Here is a 27,161-nt window from a genome sequence, read left to right as displayed (position 1 = left end):
CCTGACCAGAAAAAGATAGATTTAGGGTGCAGAATGAAACATTTTTGTAGAGAGCCAATTAGAGAATTTGTTCTCTTTTTTTCAATGGAATTAGAGAGTAGGAGAGAGAACATGATTTCAATTAATTTAAAAAGCAATTTAAAATAAATGGGGTTGGGGCCGCTAGGTGGCATAGTGGATAAAGCACCTGCCTTGGAGTCAGGAGTACCTGGGTTCAAATCTGGTCTCAGACATTTAATAATCACCTAGCTGTGTGGCCCTAAAAAATAATAATAATAAAATAAAATAGATGGGGTCTTTACAGATGTTCAAATATTGCGTGCAGTTTCAGATGGGGCCACTCTGTCATTATTTTTGCTTAATTCTTACTTTGTTGCAAGACATCAGTCACAGAGCAGGGGTAATCCAGAAATATATGTAATGTAAAAACAAAACACATCAATAAAATAAAAAGTAGTATATAGGTCAATAGTTATTAACCAAAAATTTACCTATTTTTACTAACAATAAGATCAAGATTTTTTCTCATCCTTTCCCCTCTTTCATATTAATAATCCCTCAACACCCTCAAGATTGTGTTACATCTGACACAATGAATTACTTTTTATTTAATCTTTTCTCATCCTGTCTTTAAAATCATTTGCATATTTCTACCCCCACCCCCACCCCATCCTCCTACTTTTCACTTTTTTTCTGTAAATAGTAGCAAAATTTATATTATCATTCTGGAAAGAGAATAACAATAGACTCTATGGCTCCACCAATCGTATGATTTTCCAGGCAAAAATGGCTAACATTTGTATAGCACTTAAATTTGCAATTCACTTTACTACCTCATTTATTCTAACAGCCCTGGGAGGTGGGTATTATCCCATTTTAAGTTGAGGAAACTGAGGCAGAGGTTAAGTGACTTTTCCAAGGTCACAAAGCTAGTGTCTGAGGCAGAATTTGAACTCAGATCTTCCAGGTGTTTGGTCTTGAACTTTGTATTCCCCCATATTTATTATCTTCCCATTAGAATGTAAGTTCCTTTATGGCAGAGACTGTCTCACTTTTGTCTTTGCATCCTCAGCTAATGTTTTATAAATGCTTTTTCATCCATTCATTTTTTGCCTTATACAGATAGTGAATCTGTAATGTTGGAAACCAAATGTTGTGACTCCACCATCATTAATGAAAATAATTTTTATAAAAAATTGTTTTTATTTTTTTCACCTGAAACTTGACCTCCTTGTTTCAGCAATTAAATTACTTTAAGATGTCTTTTCCAAAGTTTTCTATAGACTTTTTTTTCAGTTGTCACCCTTTGTGGTGATACTCCTCATAATCTTCCCCTATCCTCAACTGTAAGACTTTATTCTTTAAATCATCATTGCCTTTGGTTTCTGTGTCGATATTATGATAATTTGTCATATTTGATTAAACTTTCTCGGGAAATGGTAAAACAATGAGGATATCTGTTTTTATCTATTATCCATTTTTTTGGTATCAATGGCTTCAAAAGCTCAAGTTTCAGTCATGTGAATTGCATACTATTATCCTCTTCTAGTTTTTTTGGTTTGGTATTTTGTTCTCCAACATGCTAAAAGTCTAATCAGGTGATTTAGAAAATGACTCTCACAGCAGTTAGCAGTCCTTTCCTGTTTGGTAAAATCAATTTCATATTTAATGACTATATTTTGTGCTCACCATGCCTAACATTTCCAATATCTCAAAATTTTCATTATAGGCATAAGACTTCTATGTAGTCTATATTTGATGTTTCAATGATGTGTCTTATTCCTAAACGATTTTTCAAAAAAAAATTCTCTTTTCATATGCCACCTTTTCCTTTCTGAGACAATTCACTAGCATTTGTTAGGTGCCTACCATTTGCAAGGGGAAAAAAAGACCTTTCCCTTAATGTTACATTCCACCTTTATGATGACATCACCAAATAGAGATTGACTCAATGTTGTCAATTTTATATACCCTCATCTTCTGTAATTGATGTTATTACTGCAATTATCTTCAGGGTGATCTTCTTGAAAATACTTATCATGAGCATTACAGTATGGAACAAATATTTCTTCTTTCCCTGTGATGCTCAATAAACCCAAATCTACTAACTCCTTTATTCTTTCTTTCTATTTAAATGTACTTTCTTTTTGTCTTCTGGTTTTATTTATAGGAAGATTGTCAACATTGCCATTATTTGGTTGTTATGGTGGTACTGAATCAACTTGTTGGTCACTAGAGAAGGATTTCACATTGAAGTTACCAACAACTGAGTTAATTTTATAGATTTGACCTTAAAATGGTATGATTCTGGGGCGGCTAGGTGGCATAGTGGATAAAGCACCAACCTTGGAGTCGGGAGTACCTGGATTCAAATCCGGTCTCAGACACTTAATAATTACCCAGCTGTGTGGCCTTGGGGGAGCCACTTAACCTCCATTGCCTTGCAAAAAAACTTAAAAAAAATGGTATGATTCTTAGCATGCTCTGCTCCCCTCACTGCCACATTGCCATCATCACTCTAAAAGCAGAAGGGGGGTCTGAATAGATCTGAGAATCTTTTTTTTTAAACCTGACTGAACTGGTGAAAAGTTTCCCCTTACTGCCCTAAGCTAAGGTAGTTTGGACGATAGTCAGAGTTTGATGCTGGAAGCCTTCCCGGAATGGTCGATTTCTTACCAGGATTTGCTCTCTGTGGACACAATCTTTGAAAACCCAGAATCATCTCCTCTTTAGGAAGTAGCAAAAAGTCGACTTTGTGGGAGGAAATATGCAATATGTAAAAAACAAACACTATTATTATTATTACAAGTTTTTTCCCAAACATGGGTAAAATGTAAAAAAAAAAAACCAAAACAGAAGAAAATTTGTAGCATGTTTGGGTAGATTCTCTGTGGAGCATGTATGGAAAAGAGGAGCTAAGAATTACATCCAACTGGGGAGACCTGAAAGGGAGGTGCGGAGGTCTGCGCAGCACTGCTGAGCCCGCGGCCCCGGGGCGCAGGTCGGGCGGCCAGGCAGGACTACATTTCCCAGGGGCCACGGCAGAACGCTGTTTCCCGACGTCCGCCTCGGCCGCGGGCCCAGGGGAGACTACATTACCCAGGGCAACGGGAGGAGGCGGGGAGGGGGCGGGCCCCGGGCCGTGTCCCCTCCCCCCTCCGCCCGTGCTCCGGCCCGGGAGGTAAACAAACTGTGCCTGACAGCCCCGGGGTTGGCCCGGAGCGGGGCGGGGGGCCGCAGGCGGGGCAGGGGCCGGGGGCGCTCGGGCATCCCCGCCGCCCCTCGCATGCCCCGCGGCGGAGGGTAGCGGGGCCGGGGAGAGCAGGCGGGTCCCCCCCGGCTCTGGCTGCCCCCGGCCGAGCCCATGGAGCGGGTGCGGATGATCAACGTGCAGCGCTTGCTAGAGGCCGCCGAGTTTCTGGAGCGCAGGGAGAGAGGTAACGGTCACCGGGGAGGGGGTCCTGGGACTGGGGCAGGGGCCGGGGGCGGCTGGGAGGGGGAGCGGGTGGGGGGACAGTGGGAGGAGGAGGAGGCTGGGGCACCGGGGAGCCCTGGAGGCGCACAGCCCGCAAAGGGGACCCGACCTGGCATACGGGACCCGACCTGGCATACGAGACCCGACCTGGCATACAGGACCCGACCTGGCATACGGGACCCGGCCTGGCATACGGGACCCGACGTGGCATACAGGACCCGACCTGGCATACGGGACCCTGGAAGAAGTGGAACAGAGACCCCGGGATGGGGCCGCGGAGGGAGGGGACATTGAAGACCCCGTGGGTGGGCAGAGAGGGTTGAATGGAGGGGGGAAGAAGCAGAGATGGAAAGGGAGGAGTGGAAAAATGGGAAAGAGATCCTCGGATGGGGGGGAGAGGAAACATCGGATGGAGGAGAAGAGTAAAGCGAAAGAGCCTGTCTTGGTTTTTTTTTTCCTCTTTAATATCTGATACAGTGTCTTTCCTATAGTAACTGGTGGTTAATGGATTTATTGGGGGATGAATGTTTGGAAAAGAATGGCGGGGGAGGAACAAAAAATAGAATTCCTAGGAGTTTGGGGGGGTTCTTGAAAATCAAGGAGAATTAAGGTTATGAGGGAGAAAAATGGAACCTTTAGTGGCAAGGGGTAAAGGACGTGGTAGGACTGTCGGTAAAGAGGGAGACATGTGCTAAATGATACGAAATGAAATTATTCAACTGAACAATCTTGTTTTAAATGCCTACTATGTGTCCAACATTGTCCTAGATCTGAGAATCCTTCTCATATAATAAAGAGTGTGCATGGCAATTTCTTTATGTACTATTCCTGTATGAGTGAAAAACCTCATATAATAAGAGTGTATATGGCAATTTTTTTATGTACTGTTCCCATAAGAGGGAGAATCTTTTCATATAAGAGTGTGCATGGCAATTTCCTTATGTACTATTCCCATATGAGGGAGAAACCTTCTCATATAATAAGTGTATACATTGCAATTTCTTTATGTACTATTTCCATATGAGTGAGAATCCTCATATAAGAGTATACATCACAATTTCTTTATGTACTATTCTAGTATGAGTTGGAATGTCATTTCCATTTTTTTTTCTGCTTCAACAGCCTGTTGCCAGGAAGTTGGCTCTTGGTACTATGGATTCAAGTGCACTTCTCTTTACGATTTTATCTTCTGTCTTGTGCAGAGTGTGAACATGGCTATGCCTCAACCTTCCCTTCTGTGCCAAGTCCTCGAATGCAACACTCAAAGCCACCACGGAGACTGAGCCGGGCCCAGAAACACAACAGTGGGAGCAGCAATACCAGCACTGCCAACAGGTATTAGTCTGACAAGCCTGGAAAAAGGAGCTAAAGAGGCCAAACTGAGGCAACAATATCATATCCTCTGAATTCAGTTCTATTCTGATATCAAGCCTACCAAAATATTGAGGGAAGCCAAAGTTGGAAGGTTTGGTCCTCTAAGGGAAAAAAAGCAGTTAGAAACAGAAAACCCATACTGTAGCTTAATGAGGATACAGGGTAACGGAAATAGTGGAAGGGACCTTAGGAATTTTTGCTGGAATTATTAAAAGAGAGGTTACAGACCTAAGAAAATAAGTCAAGAGTTAGCATATGTATAAGTACATGCACACTGCAAGCAGAACTCTTGTATCTCACACTCATTCATTCTAGTTTTCCGAAGTAAAAGTACAAAAAAAGCAAAAATATCCCTTGCAAGATAGAAAACTGAAAAATGTGTTGTTGTCAAGTAATAAGAAAATATGTAGGTAGAAACAAGAACTAGGTTAATTGGGGTGGAAGGGATAGGAAATGGAAGTGGGAAGAGCATGTTGTGAAAAGGCAGTTTCTTATTTAATAATAAACAAAATTGGATTGTGTTGCAACAAAGACAGGAGACCCTTAAAACATTAAAAAAACTTTGAAAGGAGCTGCTTGTCTTTCAAGCGGAACAAATCCCTCGCAAATGCCTATCTGGATGTACTCAGACATAGTTGGCTTCCATTTTTGAAAACTTTTTGGCAGAGTCTGACTCTTCAGATTTTTGTTCCCTGGAACCAATGATTTTTAAGTATTCACCTTGGCAGTCTCTTTCTTTATTTTTCCTTTTTCTAAGATTCTCTGTTCCCTTTCCCCTCTTATGTGTATACACACACATGCGCGCGCACACACACACACACACACACACACACACAGATACACATACAGTCTCATTCTCTCTCTCTCTCTCTCACTCGCTCTCGCTCTCTCTCTCTCTCTCCCCTATCCATTGATAAGAGAAGAACTGAGTAAGATTTCATCACTGACTCCTAAAGTATTATCAGAATAATATGAGGCATTCAGATATGACAGCGCAAAACCATCCCTAGCTTCACGGTTGGTCAGTAGTTAGCTTTTAAGGGAAAAAAGAGGTAATTCCTTATTTTTTTAAAATTTTATTTATTTGGGACAGCTAGGTGGTGCAGTGGATAAAGCACCAGCCCTGGAGTCAGGAGGGCCTGGGTTCAAATCCAGTCTCAGACACTTAATAATTACCTAGCTGTGTGGCCTTGGGCAAGCCATTTAACCCATTTGCCTTGCAAAAACCTAAAAAAAAAAATATTTATTTAAGGCAATGCGGTTAAGTTCCTTGCCCAAGGTCACACAGCTAGGCAATTATTAAGTGTCTGAGGCTGGCTTTGAACTTAGGTCCTCCTGACTCCAGGTCTGATGCTCTAGCCCTTGTACCACCTAGCTGCCCCTAGGTAATTTCTTCTTACTGATGTTTAAAAAAATCAGTCATATGTATGTATATATGTATATATGTGTACATAGGTGTAGATATGCCTTGCTAAGGAAAAATGGGATTGTAAACTAACTATATAATATAGATATAGTCAAGGAAAAATCTACACTTTTCTCTCCTACAACACATTGCTCTCAAACTACATGTTGTCTTTTTTGTGATTCCTTTTCTCATTTATGGCTACTGTATTATTTATTTTAACTTGCTTTTTTTTTCTGATGAGAAATACAGTGTGTTTTTGCAAGAATATTTAACCACCTTGGTGATGACCCTGGATCTTGCTTCTCTTTTAGACATATGGATTGGGGAAATTTCCTTTGTTGCTTTTCATGTTCCCTTTAGTCTGAAAATTTGAATCAGATTCCATGAGAGCCTTTGTATAGTATTGAATACTCCATGAAAACTGAGGTTCTTTCTTTAATAATCTGATATGATATACATATATTATTTCTGTAAAATTAATACTTTCAAAATAAGAAAAAAATAGGAGTAGGAATGAACTCATCTGATGTCTTTGTGAATTTAATTGCCAGTGGCAAAGTTATGCTTATCACATTATGTCAGGACTGAAATGAGAATTTATTTGGAGTCTGGAAGACCTGAGTTGAAATGTGACCTCAAACATTTTCTAGCTGTATGAGCCCGGGCATGTCATCTAACCTCTGTCTCATTTTCCTCATCTGTAAAGGGCTTGCAAACTTTAATGTGCTTTTTGGAAAATGTTAGCCATTATTATTATAGAAACAACATTATTTTTACCACTTTTCTCTAGTCAAGATATTTAAATCCTTGCATGTTTCTTTCAAGGATTTAAAATATTTTTTATATTGTGTTATATAGTTTAGGTATAATTTAGGAGTTCTTCACCATTTTTGTGTTATAGATTCTTCAGATGAATTCTATCCCTTTTTTATTAATTTTAATTTTAATTTTTTTTAGGTTTTTGCAAGGCAAATGGGGTTAAGTGGCCTGGCCAAGGCCACACAGCTAGGTAATTATTAAGTGTCTGAGGCCGGATTTAAACTAAGGTACTCCTAACTCCAGGGCCGGTGCTCTATCCACTGCACCACTTAACCACCCCGAATTCTATCCCTTTTTAAAAAAATATATTTTCCCTCTAATTCCATGTAAAAACAATTTTCAACATTTGTTAGTTTTTTTAATTTTGTTTTGAATTCTAAATTCTATCTCTTCTTTCCATACTTTCCCCCTTTCCTGAAACCATAAGCAAAAAAATATATAGGTTGTACATGGGCAATCATATAAAGCATTTTCATTTTGTGCAAAATGACTCAAACCAGAAAAAAATGAAAAATAGTATGCTTAGTTCAGACCACATCAATATAGATCCCTTTCAGAATCACATTTTTAAAATGCATAAAATAAAACAGGTTACAAAAGAATCAATTCCACTGAACTATAGTGATCAGAATATTTTAAAATAACAATGACACAAAACCCCTGGATAATGAAAAGATTAACAAACTGGGAGTTACAGACATAGTCTCTTTTTTAGTCTGTTAATTGATTCTATTAATAAATTCTGTATTTATTAAATGCTTACTATGTGCCAGACACAAATGAACTGCAGTGCTTGTAAACAAAAAGCTTTTATTCTATTAAAGAGGATACAACATTTATACAGAGAAGTAAGGGGAAAATGATTTGAAGAAAGGGAGATAACTAATAACTAGGAAGACCAAGGAAGTTGCATAGGAGTCCAGTGTAGTTGTTAAATTGAGACCAGTAATACCATTAATTGCATCTCTCTGTGGCCTCAGTTTACTGATTTATAAGATGAAAGTTTTTATAATGATTTTTAGGAAATCTTTCAGCTCTACAAATAGATGATTCTCTAACTTATTGATAATTTAGAAGATATAATTTATACAATTTATGTCAGAGCTGTGGAATTATAGTAGTAAGTTCATATTTGGTATTTCCATTACTATCTAATTTTGATATGTTCTACCTGATATTAAGGGGTTTTAATAAAAACATGCTGTTATAACTTACTTCCTAGTAAATACTGGAAAAGTCTGAACAGTCCATTATTATTTACTTTGAACATTTTGCTCAGCCTGAATTTTTGACTGAGGAGTTTTTCTCTCTTCTGGGAATTCCTGATAGCTATAATAATAGTGATTCACATTGACACCACATTTTTAGATTTATAAAGGTACTAGTCCTATGGATTGTATGGGGAACCACTGTATTTTTACTATTGGTTTTAGTCCAAGTCTTTGGAATTTGTATTTCATTGCTGTTTTTGCTGTTACTAATACTTGAGGGGAATGACTGCTCTTACACAAACCAGACCATCCAGACTAAATGTATAGTAATTTTCCTTTAGGAAGGAAGAAATGGAAGAAAAATTTCCTACTATTATTAATAGACTTTTAGGCTATGAAGGGCAAGGGTGCTTTCAATTTTATTCTTTGTATTTCTAGCACTTAAAATAGTGCCTTGCACTTAATAAATGCTTGTTCAATTGAACAATGCATAATACAGAAGAATCCTGTAAAGTGAGCTTCAGGTTATAGCCTCAAATTATTGAGAAAGTTGTATTGAAAAAATACATTGGTTAAAAGAAGCACTAAGAATAAGCTGACCTCTCTACCAATCACTTAAAATTCCAGACTTTTGGAAGTAGAGTGCCCATTAAGAAAATTTTGATGTTAAATTGCAGTGATGAGAAACCCAGATTGAAAAATGTAGATTAAATCAGAGTTCCAAGAAACCTCAAGGTCATCTATTCCAATCTACTATCAAATAGAGGAATATCCTTTGTAATAATCTATTCTAGTGACAAGGATTACATTCCATTTTTTGAATGCTTTAATTGTTAGAAAGCTTTTTTTCTTATATGAAACCAAAATCTGATGTTGTAATTTCCAAAAGTTTAATCTTTTTTTCTTTTTCCAACATGTTAACCTTTCATATATTTGAACGCAGCTTTTTATGCACTTTTTAGTATTTCCTTCTCCAGGTTAAATATTCCTGGTTCTTTCAACAATTCCTCACATGGCACAGTTTTGAATCCCTTAACTATCCCAGTTGCCTTTCTCTGTATAGACTCCAGGTTTTGTTAGTATTCCTTTAAAAAATGCAATGTCTTGAATTTCAATACAATAGTCCAGTTGTAGACTGCCCAACCAAGTATTTGTTGTAATTTTGATCTTCGTTATTATATATTTATATGTTTATTATGATTGTCTAAGATTGTATTAGCTTTCTTAACAGTTGTGTTACATTGTTGATGCATGTATTTGATTAATAAAAACCCTTCCCAAGTGTTTTTTCTATGAACTAATGTTAAACCCTGCCTCCCCCATCACATACTTGTTCAGTTTTTGTAAACTAGGCAAGGATATTTCATTATCTCTAGTAAATCCAATTTTGTCAGACCTGACCCACAATATTTGATAGGCAAACATATTTTTAGGAGCTATCAAATCATGTTAGTTTGCATTTAAGGGTCCTTTAAGAATCCTCCTACTTGTCAGCTAATTGTTGAATTTAAAGGCAATTTTATTGTTATTTTCATAGAAGATATGTTTTATTTTAATAGCCTCTGATTTATATTAATTTGCAAAAGAACTAAACTAGTGCAGAAAAGTGAAACTAAGAAAAGTGTAACTCACTAGTATGATATTGACTTTTTGGGAGTGAAATTTAAAGAAAATTTATATTATTGTAGATTTGTGTCACATTTTATATATAAAAGCAAAAGTAAAAGTTTACAGACAAGAAAACTAAGTCTCAGAGAGGGTAAAGTGACTTGTCTGGGGCCTCCCAGCTACCAAGTTACCGAGGCAGGACTTGCCCCCTGATCTTGCTGACTTCGAGTCTAGACTTTAATCTGATACACCACAGTACTGTTCACTTAAAGCAGAAAAGAGGAAATATTTGTAAAGTCTTCCATTTTCAATCATTCAAAGTGAGGAAAGCAACTGGGATATAGAAGTATATACAAATATTCTTAATAATTCAAATACTGCTTCTTTCTAACCATTATTTTTCTTAATCTCTATTAATTGGCATAAAATATCAATTGACTTTTACTGTGACTAGAGCAAACCTTTAATGTTTTGTATAGATTGGCTTATGTAGAGTTTTGGTATCTATGTAATAATGAAAGGCATAAACTCTCCTACTTTTGGTGAGTTCCTTAGACAGCTTATTAGAAAACATGAACAAGAGTCACATCAGATAAGGTTTGTGAATGGGTTGTGATCCACACTGTGAAGGGAATGTTCACATCTAAGAGATCCTTTACAACTGGCACTTAAGTGACTATCACTTAGGTTCTGAAATAGATTTGAAATAGTCAAGTAGTTCCTGCCCAAGAGGGTCTTCGATTAGATGGGGGAGCTACCCTATAGAAATACTTGTGTTTATATAGTGCCTGAAGGTTTACAAAAAACTTTATATGTTATCTCCTTTTCTTCACAACAAACTTGTGAAGAAGATATTATTTTAATCCTCATTTTACATATGAAGGACACCTACATATGTCTCAGCAGACAGTGGGTTAAATTACTAGTCCCCATCACCACAGCTCCATCTATGGGAGGACTGAACCCAAGTCTAACTGACTTCAAGTGCAGCACTCTATCCACTGGACTATATCTACAGAGAGAAGTTTGTGAGAAATCATTTGTCAGGAAAGAAAGTGCTAGTAACTAGGGAGATCAGGAAGGGCTTTCTATAGGAGACAGCACCTGAGATGAGTCTTGAACGAAGTTCAAGATTCTAAGATGTAGAAGTGAAGAAAGGATGGGAAACAAACTCTGCAGAGGTGTGGTATGGGAATAGGACACACTTTGGAAGCACCAAATAGATCTATTTGTCTGGAGATGCCTGAAAAGGAGACAGATTGTAGGTTTCTAATGCTAGATTGATAGTTTATCTTTAACAGAGAGATTGTGACTCTCTTCCTTTCTCTCTTTCTTGATTTTCAACAATGTTATTTTATACATTTATGCTCATATTTATTGTTCAGTCATTACAGTTGTGTCCAATTCTTTGTGACCCCACCTGGGGTTTCTTGGAAGAGATACTGAAATGATTTGCTATTTCCTTCTCTAGCTCATTTTACAGATAAGAAACCAAGGCATACAGGGCTAAGTAACTTGCCCAGCATCACACAATTAGTAAGTTCTCAGGCTGAATTTGAACTCAGATTTTCCTGACCCCAGATCTGGGACTAGCCATTGTGCCACCTAGCTGCTCTGCACTGTTTTAATGTCAAGTTTTTTTCAATTTCTTTCAGGACAATCTTCAAAGAAGTATGAAGGGGAGAAAACAAATAACATTCAAAGAATATTATAATTCAATAGCATAACCATTTTGAATCTTCCTAACAGCCAGGGTATGAGGCAGGGTGTAATGCAGATTATTATTTCCTTAAAATATGCTCCACTTAGCTATTCTAATCCTGGATAATGCAATGTGGATTCTTCCCTAAATTAATACCCCATGCTAAGATGTCATAGCTATTAAGAATCTGGCTGTAGTAGTCATCTATTAAGAATAAAGTCTTTCTCCAAGCTTGTCTAATTGTGATATGTTGTTTCATCCTTTTAATCTAATTTTACTAACAAAATCCTTAGGTTCTAGGAAATCCTCCTTGCTACCAACCAGGTCTTATTACATGCCCTCCAGATTGAGACCATGAGTAATCTGTCCCCAGAAATGCATTGACTGTTTCTTGTGTGCTGAGCACTATGGGAAGATCCAAAGGAGTAAGACAGAACTTTTAGGCCAGAAGACATTTTCTATCAATTGGTTTCTGAGGGCAGGCTAGAGCACTCTCTGGGAGTCAGGAGGATAGGAGTTCGAATTTGACCTCAGACACATGACACTTACTAGCTGTGTGTTACCTTGAGCAAGTTACTTCACCCTGATTGCCTCACATTCAGGGCCATCTCTAGTTGTCCTGATTATTCAAATCTGGTCACTGGACCCAGATGACTGTGGAGGAGAAAGTGAGGCTGGTTGGTATCTTAGCACAGCACCCCCTCACTCAAATTCAATTCATGTTCTTGTCATGGCATCACCTCCCTGATGGTCATGGTCTTCTTTAAGAATGAAGGACAAACATTATCATCAGTTGGTTTCCTAAGGAATGTTAAAAAAGGAGGCATTTGGGAAGGAATGAGCACCAAATAGTATGAAAATGGACCAGATTAGATATCAGAAGACCTGGATTCAGAACTCTGATTTTGGCCTATACTATCTATGTATGTGACTTGAGTAAGCCACTTGACCTCTCTAGTCCTCAGTTTCCCCATTTCTAAAATGATCTTTCTGGGTTCTAAATCTATGATGTCTAGGGGGTTCCTAGACAGGTTTGATATGATAATCAGACTAAAAGCCATGCTTCAAATATTATGGCCAAACCTGCCACAAGAATAAAATGACATTCAAATGTGTGTTTGGCAAAGAAATAAGTCTATCTGCACTCAGTAGTAATAGTAAGTCTTTGGGACACAGTCAGGTTCTCGAAAGTATGCTCTTCAAATCTTCAAGTTGGGGACAGCATTGGAACTAGCACATTATTTCTCCTAAATAGCTTTTGGAGCTGATGTTTATTCTCTGGGCTTTGAACCTTAATGACAATGGCATATTTCAATTTTAGTTGTTAAGATTGTGGCCTTCTTTTAAAAAATTTTTCTGTTGCTTATAAAGCTATAATTTCAGATTTCTTGAGATTGCAGTTGTTTTAATGGAGAGAGAGATGTTTCAGTCCTTCATTTTGGGGAGAGTAATTATATTAATTGCCGTGTTGTTAGTTTTAGACCCTCATCTCTTTTTGTATGTACTTTTGGGAAGGGTAAAGGTTAAAGTACCTTTCCTTCTAAAGAGAGGTTGTTTGCTTTTTTGTTGGGAAGTGATTGAAATTCTTATTTTATACTTTATGTATATTATACCCTATAAATTTATTAATTGGTTTCTTTGTTGAAGAAATATATGTTGCCAAAGTCTAAGTGAATTTAATAGAGAATTCTCTAATTTCTTGGAAAATATTAAAAATTAGTAACAATTAAGACCCTAAATAGTATCAGCATTGCTTTTGATGAGAATTTTTCACATTTTAGTGGATCAGACTTTCAGTAGAATACATTTATATGGGAAACTCAAAATATTAAAGTAAAAGGAATGAGAGACACATATACAATGAAACTTGATTCAAGTGGCAGTCCTTTCAGAATTATATGAATTCCTTTTATAGTAAAGCATACCTTGATTTTTCATCAAGTGTTTCATATTGGAATTAAAAGTTCAGCAGCACTGTATTTAATGAAAAATTTCCCTAGTAGAATTATTGTCTGAAGAAAATATGTAAACTTAGGGGGCAGCTAGGTAGCGCAGTGGATAGAGCACTGGCCTGAAGTCAGGAGAACCTAGGATCAAATCCAGCCTCAGACACTTAATAATTACCTAGCTGTGTGATCTTGGACAAGTCGCATAACCTTGCAAAAAAGCAAAACTAAAAAAAAAAGTAAACATGATGGCAAGGCAATGGAACATGGTCACATGAAATACTTGGGGATAACTTACATAATGAATGTTATTACATAAACTACTGCAGAAAAGGTATAATGGTTTTTCCCTTTCTTTTCCTTAAAATATTTTGTAAAAGAGAAAAACATGTTCTTATTTTATCTTTCATCCTGGGATTCAGGAAAACCTGGGTTCTAGTTTCACCTCAACTAAACATTGCTATTTGACCCTGGACAGATCACCAATCTCTTCAGGGCCCTATGCAATTGTGGAAAACAATGATTTACAGAACCCCTTGTTAACTCTTCACTGATAGAAAGTGCTTCACCTGGAGTTCCCAACAGGAATGAAATCACAAGTTTGGAAAAGAAATTATGGAAAATACTTGAAAGGAAAGAGAGACAGAGAGAGAGAGAGAGAGAGAGAGAGAGAGAGAGAGAGAGAGAGAGAGAGAGAGAGAGAGAGAGAGAGAGAGAGAGAGAGAGAGATGTGTAGTTCATTATTCAGAAGGGTGGGTAACAACATGGTCAAAACTGAAATCTGAAAATATTTCTAATAGCATTGTTAGTTTAAAGTTTTTTTTTAAATGATGGAGTTGGGTTTTTTAATTCCTATTTCAATTAACAGGACATGCTTACTTCAGCATTCATTTTTTTTTGTTTGTTTGTTTGCCACCTAGCTGCCCCAAGCATTCATTTTTGACTAGGAGAAAATATGAAGAAGCTTGTCTTTTCATATTGAGTTTAGAATAAAGTTATAGTAACTCTTAATTAGTATTAAAAGGAATATATGATTGAGGAGGTTTCTATTTTTGTTTTTGTTCATAAACAGTGCTGCTTTGTGGCATACATCTAGGGAGTTTAGAAATAATAGGACTAAATCAGAACATGCAAAATATATACATAAGAGAACAAAAGATGGAGCACATGAAATAAAATGGATGGATAATGCTGCTTCTCAATTGTGTCATTACCGTGGAATGACGAGACAGGTTTGTTTAATTAATAACAAATATCATTTAAAAGAGCAAGGGAGAAATTAATTATATAAATTGTTGCTTAATATGATAAAGTATCAGGGACAGCTGGGTGGCGCAGTGGATAGAGCACTGGCCCTGGAGTCAGGGGTACCTGAGTTCAAATCCAGCCTCAGACACTTAATAATTACTTAGCTGTGTGGCCTTAGGCAAGCCACTTAACCCCATTTGCCTTGCAAAATCCTAAAAACAAACAAACAAACAAAACAAAAAAAATGATACAGTATCATGTAATGTATTTCTTACCTCCACTTAATATGGGATTTCTTTCTTTGTTTTTTTTTTAACAAGGCAGTATTGTTAAGTGACTTACCCAAGTCTAGTAAGTATCTAGTATCTGAATCCACATTTGAATTCAGGTCACAGTGCTCTATCTGCTTTGCCACCTAGCTGCCTCTATCCAGGAGTATTTTAACTATCCATAAATATTTGAATTTTAATCTGATAACTGGATTTCAGGAGAATTCGTTTCCTTTGTATTTTACTTTATAAACTATTCTGAGAAGTTATCCATAGGCTTCACCAGACTGCCTAAGGGGTTCATGACAACATTAATGGCTGGAAGGGGAAACAGAAGCTATCCCATGATCTTAATGGTAGATTATTTGATTCTGAGGCATGGGTTCAAGTCTCTGTTCTGCCATTTTCTAGTTTTATAGCTTTGGGTAAGTCACAAGCATCTCTGTAAAAATAATTTTATGTGCATTAGCTACTTCAAAGAACTGCTATGAGGAAAGCACTTTGTAAATATTAAAGTGCTATAGAAAAGTGAATTATGATGAAGATGAATAATTCCTGTCTTTTACAAAAATTTAGAAAATAGAGATTTTTTAGGATTATTTTTTATAGGCATCTTGAGGAAAACAGGGCTATTTATATAGAATATGTTTTATTGCCCTCTTTCTCACTTTTATTTTCTCAGTACCAAGTTTAGAAATTAAAGATCAAGATTTTGGCCTTTCTTCTGTATTCAGAGTTGGAATCCATTATCTAATATACAGGGAAACATATATATATATATATATATATATATATATATATATATATATATTTTTTTTTTTTTTTTGCAAGGCAAAGGTTAAAGTGGCTTGCCCAAGGCCACACAGCTAGGTAATTAAGTGTCTGAGGCTGGATTTGAACTCAGGTACTCCTGACTCCAGGGCCGGTGCTCTTTCCACTGCACCACCTAGCTGCCCCCTACATATTTGTTATGATAGAAATATTAACTCATGGTATAACTCTATGGGAGATAGTTCCACATAGTTATTGTTTTCCCCTTGACATTTGAGATTTGTGAAATACTTTAATTTATGAAATACTGTAATTTAAGAACTGTATTAAGGAATATAGCTGAATACATTAACAGAACAAAAAAAAGGATCAATTCTATAGTATTTGAGTATATACTTTTACAGATACTGCTATAAATTCTACCACTGATCATTCATTCAGCACATTGTTTTTGATCTCCTACATGTATGCAAGGTACTTTATAAGGGCCATAAGAGTTTTGTGACATTCTAGTCAAGTGATGTAGGAAAATATTTAAGCTCAGCATGAATTGTATGAGATCTTTGTAGATGTTCCCAGCTACTAGTACCTACCCCCCAAAAAATTTACCTTGTATATTCACCTCTCCTCCTTTAAGGTTCTTGAAATTCATCTCTACGAATCAAAATCTTGGAAACTGTTGTCTATAAACCATATGGTCACTCCACTTCTTTTTTCAGTGAGTTTGATATCTGACTCACAATTTTTGTCTCCTCTCCTGGGGACTTCATACCTGGGGACTTCAAGATAAATATTACTCTCCCTCAAATATCCTAACTTAACTACCAGTTCTTCGGCCTACTCACTTCTTACGTTCTCCTCCTCCATTCTACCTTAGTGTCATATGAAGATGGTCATACTTGAACTTGCTACAACCCACAAATACAACAACCCCATGTCTAAGAATTTCAAAACCTTCTTCTCTGACCATAATTTATTGATTTTCTACTTTTTTTCCTGCCCTTCTTCACCAAACGCTACTCTTTCCACAACATGAACTCTAGCCCTGAACTCCCTCAATTTCCTCCCAGGCCATCTCTCCTGTTCTAACCAGCCTCTTCTTTTTCCCTATCTTGACCCCTTGATAAACCAGTTCAGCTCTACATTCTCTTCTCTTGAGACTCTCTTTGATGTCCAGTCCCTTAGTCCCCTTGTCACATGGCTGATTGTGTTTGCCAAATCTCAGCTTTTGATCACTCCCATTATTTTTGTTCCTACCCATGTGCTGCTGAACAAAGATGGCAAAAACCACAAAACCATTCTGACTAGGTCCACTATAAATTTATGTTACATGACCTCATCTGGGTCTTCACTGCATCTAGGTAATCTACACTCCCCTTATCAACTCACTATTCCCCTCTCCAGAGTAGCTCTTCCAAATCTTTTTTTCATCCCTTTTCAGATCTCCCAGGGTCCATTTACTCCCATCCTCATAGCTGAGAAAATTGAGTTCCCTCTTCATTTTCTTATCTCATATCACTTATGTCTTGTCATTATCTCTTCTATTCCTGTCTCAAACAATGAGGTACCATTATTCCTTACTAAAACTAACCCTGTTTAAGCAATCCTATTCCATCTTGTCTCTTACTTGATATAAATTTAAAATGTTTAGTCATGGAAAAAAAATAGCAAAATAGTCATGCCATTTTAGACATTTTTAAGGCAAATGAGTCTTAAAATTCTTTTAAACCACAACACTCTTAAGCAGTGTCCCTTAATCTGCATAGTTATCCAGGCTAATCCCTGATAGACTGTCCTGAATTTTAAAATTAGATTGATTATTTAGTTTTATTTCTTATCTTCCTATAAGAGATGTTTAAGGATAATAGTGTTCTTGAATTTCTCAGTCAAGCTTTTTCATGGATGAATTGGGATTTTCTTTATCAAAGTGGTGTTTTTTGAAGCCCTACTCAGAGCTAGTCCTCCTTGAATCTTTAAATTTCAGATTTTGCTGTTGATAAGATTATCAGTGCTATATTTGAACTCTCAATGATTTAATTAAATTTTATTCATTTTTGTATAGTATTCTAATAAATTACTATACTTTTAGATGAAGCTTGATTGATTCTAAAATATGATTTTTCATACTTTCTTGCAATAATTTATTTTCTCTGTTAATTCATTATTGGAGAGTGGCAACCTCTTTTGTTTAGGTTAGATAAGATCAGAGTAGCTGCATTTCTTACTATATTTGAAGATCTTAGGGATCCTTTTTTAAGAGTCAAAACAAACTAGAGAAAATACTGGTCAAAATATGATTTGACCATGTGGGGAGCACAGTTATTTTATGTGTAATCATGTGTTAGCATCATCTAAACAACATTTTTGCTTCTTTTATTTAAAAAGGTGTATATTAGACAAACCCAATATATGAACATTTTTGTTCATGAAATATAAATTAGGAGCTTTTAGTATGATAGGATAATAGATTTAGAGCTTTCTTGGATATTAGAGACCATCTGATCCATTTTAGTGATCTGGAAACTGAGGCTCAAAAAGTTTAATTGATTTACGCCAAATCAATTTACATTTAAATGACAGGAGAAAGATTTGAACTTAGAAACTTAGATCTTCTGAGGACTGAACTAGATTGTTAAGCACACTTTCTTCAGATAGGACTTCTACTCCATTTAAAGTATGATTTTAATTTATAGTAAATCAATTTACATATAAATTTTCAGCAATATTTATTGCATAATGTAAATTTTGCCTGTAGTCATAGAATGCCTTCATTTTTATCTTTTTCAACAGAAATAATATTGGCTATGTAAGAGAAGTTGACCATTTTAGGACAAGTCACTGTGTGACTACCTAGAACTACTTTTTTAAAAATTGCCTTTATTTAGCAATAAGAATAAATTAACTTGTTAATCTGGGTGATATTTTTTTCTGTCTCTAGCCTTTGAAATATGTTTTTGAAGTACAGAATTTGGGATATAAGAGCTTTTGGTTGTCTGGAATGTGTAACTGAGTTCTACTAAAGTATAAATCAGAGGAGAACTTATGTGAGGAATCATGGCTGATGAGAGACTAGGTGAAACAAACATTTTCACAAAATTGAGGAAGGGCTGATTATTTCAACAAAGAAAGAGGTATTTTCTTATGCTTTGAAATGTTGGAAGGGGATTCCCGTGGGTTTGTTTTTCCCAGTCTTGGCGTGATTCTTGAGTCAAAGTGGAGCATTTTATGCAATTTCAATTCTATGCTTCATTTCCTTGAATGTCACCAAATTGCACCCTGTAGAATTACAAGTTTATGTATTAGAACTATGTTGTATTCAATGAAAAGTCACAGATCTGATTGAGATAACTTTTATTCAAAGAGGAAGTACAGAAGGATACCTCTCTCTCAAAGGAATGTTATTTGTGAAAAAGGTTACATGTGACTCAATAAAAAAAATAATAGAAAATGTCTTTTTATGTCCTTGGAAGGTTTTAAGCATTCAAAAGAATGGTGGCAAAAAAGGATAAATGTTCATTAGTGTTTGTCCTCAGAGGTATATTTCAGTCCAATCATAAAACAGGACAAGCAGATGCATTATTCAAAACATTTCAACCTTATGGGGAATTTAGTATAATTGAATATTTTAGAGACACATTATTGGAAAGAGCTCAGTCTGATTCTTAGGTTCTGAGCATGCTCAAGTATGATACTTAAATTAATGGTTTATTGTCATCACTGTTTTGATTTTTATTCTCTACACATAATTAAGTATCTTCTCCCTTTTCTCTCCCCCTCTCCCATATCCAATACTATTTTGAACAGTTAGATGATTAAACAAAGATGCCTCAATCACCTTTATCACTATGGCAGTTTTCTACTGTTCACTTCAGAGTGTGTGTCTGTTTGTGTCTGTGTTTATGTGCGTGTGTTTTACTTATTGTACTTTTCTTCTCATGCTTAATTTTGTAAGGCTGATTCTAGGAAAATTCTTTGTCCATTCATTAGATAAGCTCTTATTCATATACTCAGCATTGCTTTTAGACGATGTATCTAAAATGTATCTGTTATCAGAATTAAAATAAACATTATCTGGAACATGCCCTAGATTTTTACTCATGTACTTTACTCCTTTTGGAATGGCTTCCCTTATCTCTGTTCAAAATTTTATAGTCATAGTGCATATGCAACTCCTCTTCCATACAACCTTCCTTATTCCATACAGCCTTCCTTATTCTATACATTAGATCAGCACTTTTATAAAGTGCCTACTTTATGCTTAGTACAATGTTAACAATGCTAAACACTAGTGATACAAAGAAAGGTCAAAAACAGACCCTGTTCTTAAGAAGCTCTTAATCTAATACATAGGAATAACTATAAGTTGAGTATAATCACTGAGGGAAGATAATAATATTAAAGAGGACTTCTTGAAGAAGGTGGAATTTTAGCTAAGACTTGAAGAAAGCTAGGGAAGCCAAGAGGCAGAGATGAGAGGGAAAGTACACTGATAGGGGCAACAGCCAGGGGAAAAAAATAAGGTAAAGAGACCAATGTCACTGAATTCCAAAGTATATGGAGATCATGAAGTGAAAGAAGACTGGAAAGGAAGGAAAGGGCAAAGTCATGAAAGCTATAAAAAAGTAAACAGAAGCTTTTACATTTGATTTTGGAGGCAATAGTGGGCCATTTGAGTTTATTGAATGGAAATGAGGAGATGTAATATATTCAGAATTGTACTCTAAGACTTTGATAACTTAAAGGAAGATGAACTGACTGGAGTCAGAGAGAGACCTAAGGCAAGGAGACCAAGCAGAAGGATGTTTCAAAATAGTCAAAGCAAAGGAAGGCCTGTACCAGGGTAGTGGCAGTATTAGGGAAGAAGAGACAGTGTAGGAGAGATGTAGTGAAGGCAGAATTGACAGGACAACAGTGACCATAGGAGGTGAGAGAGACAGTGAGGAGTCAAGAATGACTGGGTAACTGTGAGGATGATCATGCCCTTGATGGAGTTCACTTCTGCACTCTTAGCCCTTTTTACTTTTCTTGTAGCACACAACCTGTGTTTCCTTTGTAGTCATGTCATCTGTCCTACTAGAACATAATGTGCTAGAGACTAGGAGCCATGTGTTTTTCATCATTGTGTCCTACACACAATACCTAGCATGGTTCATATTAGGCATTTAATAAATATTTATTGACTAAATTTTAGAGGTAAAAGAACTTCATTGAATGTAAGGAAGAAATTACATTTTAGTCCTGCCCCTATCATTCCTCCATCTCACTTTTGATTTTTGCTTTTTAATTACAGGAAAGAACATTTTGAAAAGAAATTTGATTAGAGCATTAGTGCCATTTTTTGCCTGTTGGTATTTGGAAATGTAGTCAGTGAAACAACTAAAATAGTATAAATTTCCTGACTTGATTAAAAGGTTCACACCCTTAGCAATCATTCTGTTCTTTAGAAGGAGATAAATAATAAAGAGTCGCCTGTTTGAAAGTGGTGGGGAGAACCTGCTGTTTTAATTTTGTTCACAGCAGTAGGTCAGACTCTGTTCTTTTGGTGCTGGCCTTGATAATCGGTTCAATATAATATTGGAATTCAACTATGACATTTCTTATACATTTGTGGTTATCTCTAGAATTACCAAAATGTTGAGAGGCTATGGTAAATAAGTCTACTCTTCTATAAACATAGTATTCTATTTACCAGTTGCTTTATATATGGATTATATCTCATAATCCTCATTTTTAAACTAAATTTACATATAGGAGCATTTAAATCAAAAGTACTTGTTCATAAGAGGGTTTAATTTCCCAAGTGATAATTCTTTATACTTGATGAAGCCTTTTAAATAACTTTAAATTTGTCTACTTGCCTCTCCCCTCTTTCAATTCACTGATTTACCCAGAAATTCTTGAAAACTGTATATTATTAGGATTAATGTGAGGAAAACCCAGGGTAAAAGAGGAGATGGGCATTTCTTTTGTTGTTGTTGTTGTTTTATTTTTTATATATGTATGCTTTGTACATATTTAGTATTTAATTTAATTTAATCTTCTAAACTAGAAATGTCTTCCTCTTTTTGTAATGTTTTCAGTGATGGTGGCTATGTTCTCCATAACCACTTCATAATGCTGTACTTCTTTTGAAGTAGAACCTTCATCAGTTTAAGGTGGGGATTAGGGAGGAATGTACACTAATTTTCCTTCAGTCCTGTCCTCCTACCCCAATGAAAACCTCATAAAACTTGTTTAATCTTATTTTTCTTTATTTTTTCCAATTACATGTGAAGATAGTTTTCAATATTCATTTTTTTCCAAGACCATAAAACTTTTCAAAGGGCAAATTAAGAATGGAAGTATTAGGCTTAAGGAAATCTTTTAGTTCCTGGACTTGCAAAAGGCACATTAGACAAAATCTCTCCAAGAATTTGTGGAGTTGGCCTAGTTTTGCACTTTTGTTGATTAAGTTGGGAATCTAGTGGTAAATACTCAAATGGATCCTCCTAAATTTTCCCCTCCTCCTCTGTCTCCTCTCTCCCCAAGCTATTAATAATAAGCTTCTCAGATCTCCAGGCCCTTTGCTTCTCATTTTTCTCCTTTTTAGTCTATCATATTTACTACCTATGCTATCTTCATTTTCCATCTTACAACAGTAGAGATTCCCTTAACTGTCCCAAGGCTCTTAAAATTTGTCTTAGTTCTCCATCTCTTCTGATGAGTAACCAAATCCTCATCTAGTCTCCATTTTTCCCATTCTGAATTACTTTTCCACAACCAGTCAGTATTAATCATATGACATCACATTGTAGTGATGAAAATGGACACTTAAGTAGAAATGTAGGGTATATATCAGAAAAACAATATTTAACATTAAGCTCTTCCTAATTCTTAATCCCCAAAGCATACTCATCCTGTAAATAGTTTTTACTGCTCCCCAGATAATCTGTCTTCCCAACATAGTGTCAAATAGAATAGCCCAGTGATCCAGCTCTTATGGTACTTTCATTGTCTGCACTGGAACTGTGAAACATTGAAACCTGCAAATATAGTTTTTTCTGGATGAGAACTTGAATTGATAAGAAAACTTCCTTCTGCAGCTTCTGCCAGAGTCACTCTTAAGAACAAGCAAAGTCTAGAGGCAAATATTAGGAAAGCCTCAGCATCAACAATTCTTGATGTAGTGAGATGTTGCCTGGGCTGACATCTCCTAGCTCTGTGCTCATTAACCTTCTGCAATCACTTCTTAATTGCCCAAAAGTTCTTTCAAAACTTCCCACCTAAGAAACATTCTAAGTAACTGTGCTTATACAAAACCTCCTGAGACAGACAATTAAAGCCCTTCTCTTCAGTGTCTCTGAAGTCCCAAAGCATTGTGGTAGAATGGCAGTTCTCAGGGGGAAGGGCCCTTTACACCTTAGTTAACCAGTTTACCTACAAACTATTATGTATCCTTGTATCCTGTGTCCTTTTTTTGTATTTTTTTTTAGGATTTTGCAAGGCAAATGGGGTTAAGTGACTTGCCCAAGGCCACATAGCTAGGTAATTATTAAGTGTCTGAGGCCTGATTTGAACTCAGGTACTCCTGATTCCAGGGCTAGTGCTTTGTCCACTGCGCCACCTAGCTGCCCCACTGTGTCCTCTTTTTTTGTATTCCTAGTCACCTGTTTCCAAACCCCAACCCACCATTTGTCTTTATCCTACTCTAGAAAGTTAGGAAGCTGTTTTAACTTTTAACCCACTAGACAATTTGTTTTTTATCTCATCTGGGCTTTCACTACTATTTGGAAATTCATTTATTTTTCCCTGATTGAGTTCAAACTCAATTTTAAAGATTTTCTCTCTAAGCACCTAGATTGGTAGATGACTCAGGGGATAGAGTTCTGGACTTGGAGTCAAGAAGAACCGACTTCAAATAATTCCTCTACCACTTATTAATTGTATGACTGGATACAATCTCAGCCTCAGTTTCCTCATTGGGAAAATGAGAGGAGTTAGATAAAAGGTCTTCTAACTAAGATCCCATCTAGTTTTAAATATGTGCTTCAAAGAATCTTAGATATTTATGGAGTGGGAGGAATTCAGTAGTGAAGTGGATAAAGCATTGGACTTAAAATCAGAAGATTCCAAAGTCAGATCTTACACAAGGTACTTCTTAGCCATGTGACCTTGGGCAAGTTATTTTCCTTTGGGCAAAGTTTTTCTCTCAACCTCATATTCCTTGCCTGTAAAATGAGAGGGGTTGAAGTTGGTACATTCCCAGGTCCTTTGCAGCTCTAAATCTGTTGTCTAATGCTATTACCTCTCCCTGAGTCTTTTTCAGACAGGACCCTTTTTACAGGGAAAAGGAAGTTATCCATTATGAGCTCCCTTTAATTCAGGGATTCGTAACTTTGAGTCTATGTTTTTTAAGCCAATGTTTTGATGACTTCATTGCAATATAAGTGGTCTTTGTATATTCTTTTTTATATATACTCTTCTTTATATATTTTATTTTGTTCATTTACAAATGTTATTCTGTGGAGAAATCCATAGACTTCCTCAGCCTGTCAAAGGGGTCCATGATACAAGCTTTATTTTACTCTGTATGTCTCAAATCATCTATAGGTCCTCCATGCTCTTTTTTTTTCTCCAGTGTCTGAGGAAAATGGGCCTTCTTTTTGCCAAGGCCAACACCCCTGCTTGTACTCTTACTTTTCTGTCTCCTCTAAGAACTTGTCCCCTCAATCTCTCTATCTTTCTCACCTCAATTTGTCTGTGATTCATCCTCTGCATCTTTTTCATTGTTGTTCAATTGTTTTCAGTCATGATTGTCTCTGTGACCCCATATGGAATTTTCTTGGCAAAGATATTGGAGTAGTTTGCCATAATCCTTCTCCAGTTCATTTTATAGCTGAGTAAACTGAGATAATCATAGTGAAGCGACCTTTGTCTGAGGTCAGATTTGAACTTGGGAAGATGAGTTTTCCAGACTCCAGACCCAGCCCTCTGTTTACTGTGCCACCAGCTGCCCAAAATCTTTATTTAATCTTTCTGTCCCTTCAAGCTATCATTGTGTATTCTTTCAAGCATTTAGGATGTGTGAGGTGTTGTGCTAAGTGCTGGAGATATTTAGAACAAGGGAAGAAACAGGACCCGCCCTCAGGAGCATAAACTAATGGGAGAGAAAACAGGAAAACAGCTCTGCACAAGTACTATTAGTGCACATTACTAACATGGGTCTATGTTTACTTGATTATACATATATGGCCTATATTGGGTTGCTTTCTGTGAGGGGGAGAGGAGAGTGAAGAGAGAACTCAAAACCTTGCAAAAAAAAAAAGATTGTTGAAAACTACTAAAGTTGGAAAAATAAAGAAAATATTTTAAAAAAACTATATGTACAATGTAGTATTAAGGGGGATCGGGAAACTTTATCTGGACCTTGAAGGAAGTCAGAAAAGTCAGGAGGTAGAGATGAAGAAGGGGAGCCCTGCAGGCATTGGAGCTAGCTAGTAAAAATATCTGGAGTCAAAAATGAAGTCTGGTTTGAGGAAGCAGCAAGGAGTTCAGGGTCACTTAATCCCAGAGTGCTTAGAAGGGAGTATGTTAGGATTTTATCATTGAGTATGGAAGTGATAGGGAATTACTGATATTTTTGAAATGAGGGAAGAGGTGACATGGGCAGACTTATCCTTTAGGAGAATTTGTCAGTTAAACAGATAGTAGACTGGAGTAGGAAGAAAGGCAGAGACATCAAATAGCAAGGCTATTTCAATAATCCAAATATTCCTAAAAAGGGTTATTTAAATCCATTGCCTCCATTTCCTTGACTTTTTATTTGCCCCTTAATCCCTTGCAATTTAGGATCCAACCCTACCATTCTACAAAAATTTTTCTTCTCAGGTTTCCAAGGATCTCTTAACTACTCCATCAGTGTTCTTTACTGTTTTGATTTAATTTGATGTCTGTGGTTTCTGACCTTGTCGATATGCTTCCTCTTGAATACTTTCCCCCTATTACCTTTAGAATTAAACACAAACCTCTCAGGTTGCCATTTAATGCTCTTATAATCTAGCTCTTGCCATTCTAGACATTCCATATTACTCCTTTCATTTCATGAGCTCTACTCTCCAACCCACCTGGGTTAATTTTAGCTGTTCTCTGAATTTGACTTTTCTATTGCCTATCTCTCTGACTTTTATATAAATCATCTGCCATGACAAAGTTCCACTCCCCCATCACTTCTCCCTCCTGTACTCCCTAGTTCTCTTCAAGGCTCCACATCCTATAGGAAACCTTTCGTGTTCTCTCTCCATGTCACCCCAGATATTTGTGCATTCTCTTTTCTGTAATTACTCTATATTTACTTTGTATTACTCCAGTGGAGTGTAAGCTTTTAGGGACTAACATTTTTGTCTTTGTATCCTCAGTGCTTAGCTTAGTAATACCAGAACATACCAGGTACTAAATAAATATTTGTTAAATGAAACTAAAATTATTGAAATTACCAATAGGGTGATGAAAATATCATAAATGTTTAATAGTTATTAAAGACTGTAATGATTCTAATAGTTAATGTGGGGATTTTGAATTTTTAACTATTCACTTTTTCCCTTTTCTTTTCAGCTGCAGGCCTTACCATTTTAAGCAACCATAATGAATATTTTTTATTTTAATATTTATTTATTTAATATTTTAAGGGGTTTCAATAAAATATTCATTTTTTACTTGTTATCTAATTTCTTTCTCCATAGCAAGAAGGAGCTTGAGAAATCCAGTACTGTTTTTTATTAATAGAATTATAAACCTTTAACTTTGGTATTTCACTATTATTTTTCCCACTGAAAACAGAAAAGATTGAACCTGAATAAGTAAATTTAGATGAATAGACGCTCAATCTTAGCAAGTAGAATTAGAGAGTTACTATACATTTTACTATTAGGGATATTCACTGGAATGTGCTAGTGGTATCATTAGTGTTTGATGCTCCCTTAGCAATAGAAATTGGCTAATCTTTTTTTTCTCCTTTCTCCTTTCTTTTCTCTTTTTTCTCTCTCTCATCTTTCAGGTCTACACACAATGAGCTGGAAAAGAATCGGTGAGTCTAAAATAAACTGAAAATAAGTACTTAAAATAACAAACTAGCACTTTGATATGAAGGGATTGTATACGCAATAGTAATAATATAAAGAGAGGTATACATCATAACCTTAACCAATAATCTCTAAAAGACAACCCCTTAAATAAACTTTACTGTCTAATCTGAAAGAAATGACCCATACAATTTATGGCATCTCCTTCATTCTACTTTCCCAGTAAAAGTTAATTGTTACAAATAAAGACCCAAATGTGATGTTACTAAGGTA

General features: G+C 36.2%; 1 protein-coding gene and 1 long non-coding RNA gene across 5 annotated transcripts in view; both read left to right on the top strand.

Annotated features, from left to right (window-relative positions):
- MXI1 (MAX interactor 1, dimerization protein) overlaps positions 1–27,161 on the top strand; it is a 106,054-nt gene that overhangs the window by 20,547 nt on the left and 58,346 nt on the right. For 2 of the 4 annotated variants that reach the window (XM_074233734.1, XM_074233732.1), the window contains exons 2-3: positions 4,678–4,810; positions 26,864–26,893. In XM_074233734.1, the coding sequence (XP_074089835.1) occupies positions 4,678–4,810; positions 26,864–26,893 (163 nt within the window). Of the gene's footprint in view, positions 1–3,099; positions 3,438–4,677; positions 4,811–26,863; positions 26,894–27,161 lie in introns of those variants that run through there. The other 2 variants (XM_074233733.1, XM_074233731.1) reach the window with 2 other exon arrangements.
- LOC141521300 (uncharacterized) lies at positions 4,817–11,832 on the top strand. Its single transcript, XR_012477888.1, has 2 exons — positions 4,817–7,266; positions 11,551–11,832. It is a non-coding gene; the product is annotated as an uncharacterized LOC141521300 (long non-coding RNA).

Source organism: Macrotis lagotis, chromosome 4 (assembly GCF_037893015.1).
Source record: "Macrotis lagotis isolate mMagLag1 chromosome 4, bilby.v1.9.chrom.fasta, whole genome shotgun sequence".
NCBI classification, from domain to species: Eukaryota; Metazoa; Chordata; class Mammalia; order Peramelemorphia; family Peramelidae; genus Macrotis; species Macrotis lagotis.
The sequence above is the reverse complement of the archived record's forward strand: the minus strand, read 5'-3'. Positions and strand labels throughout refer to the sequence as shown.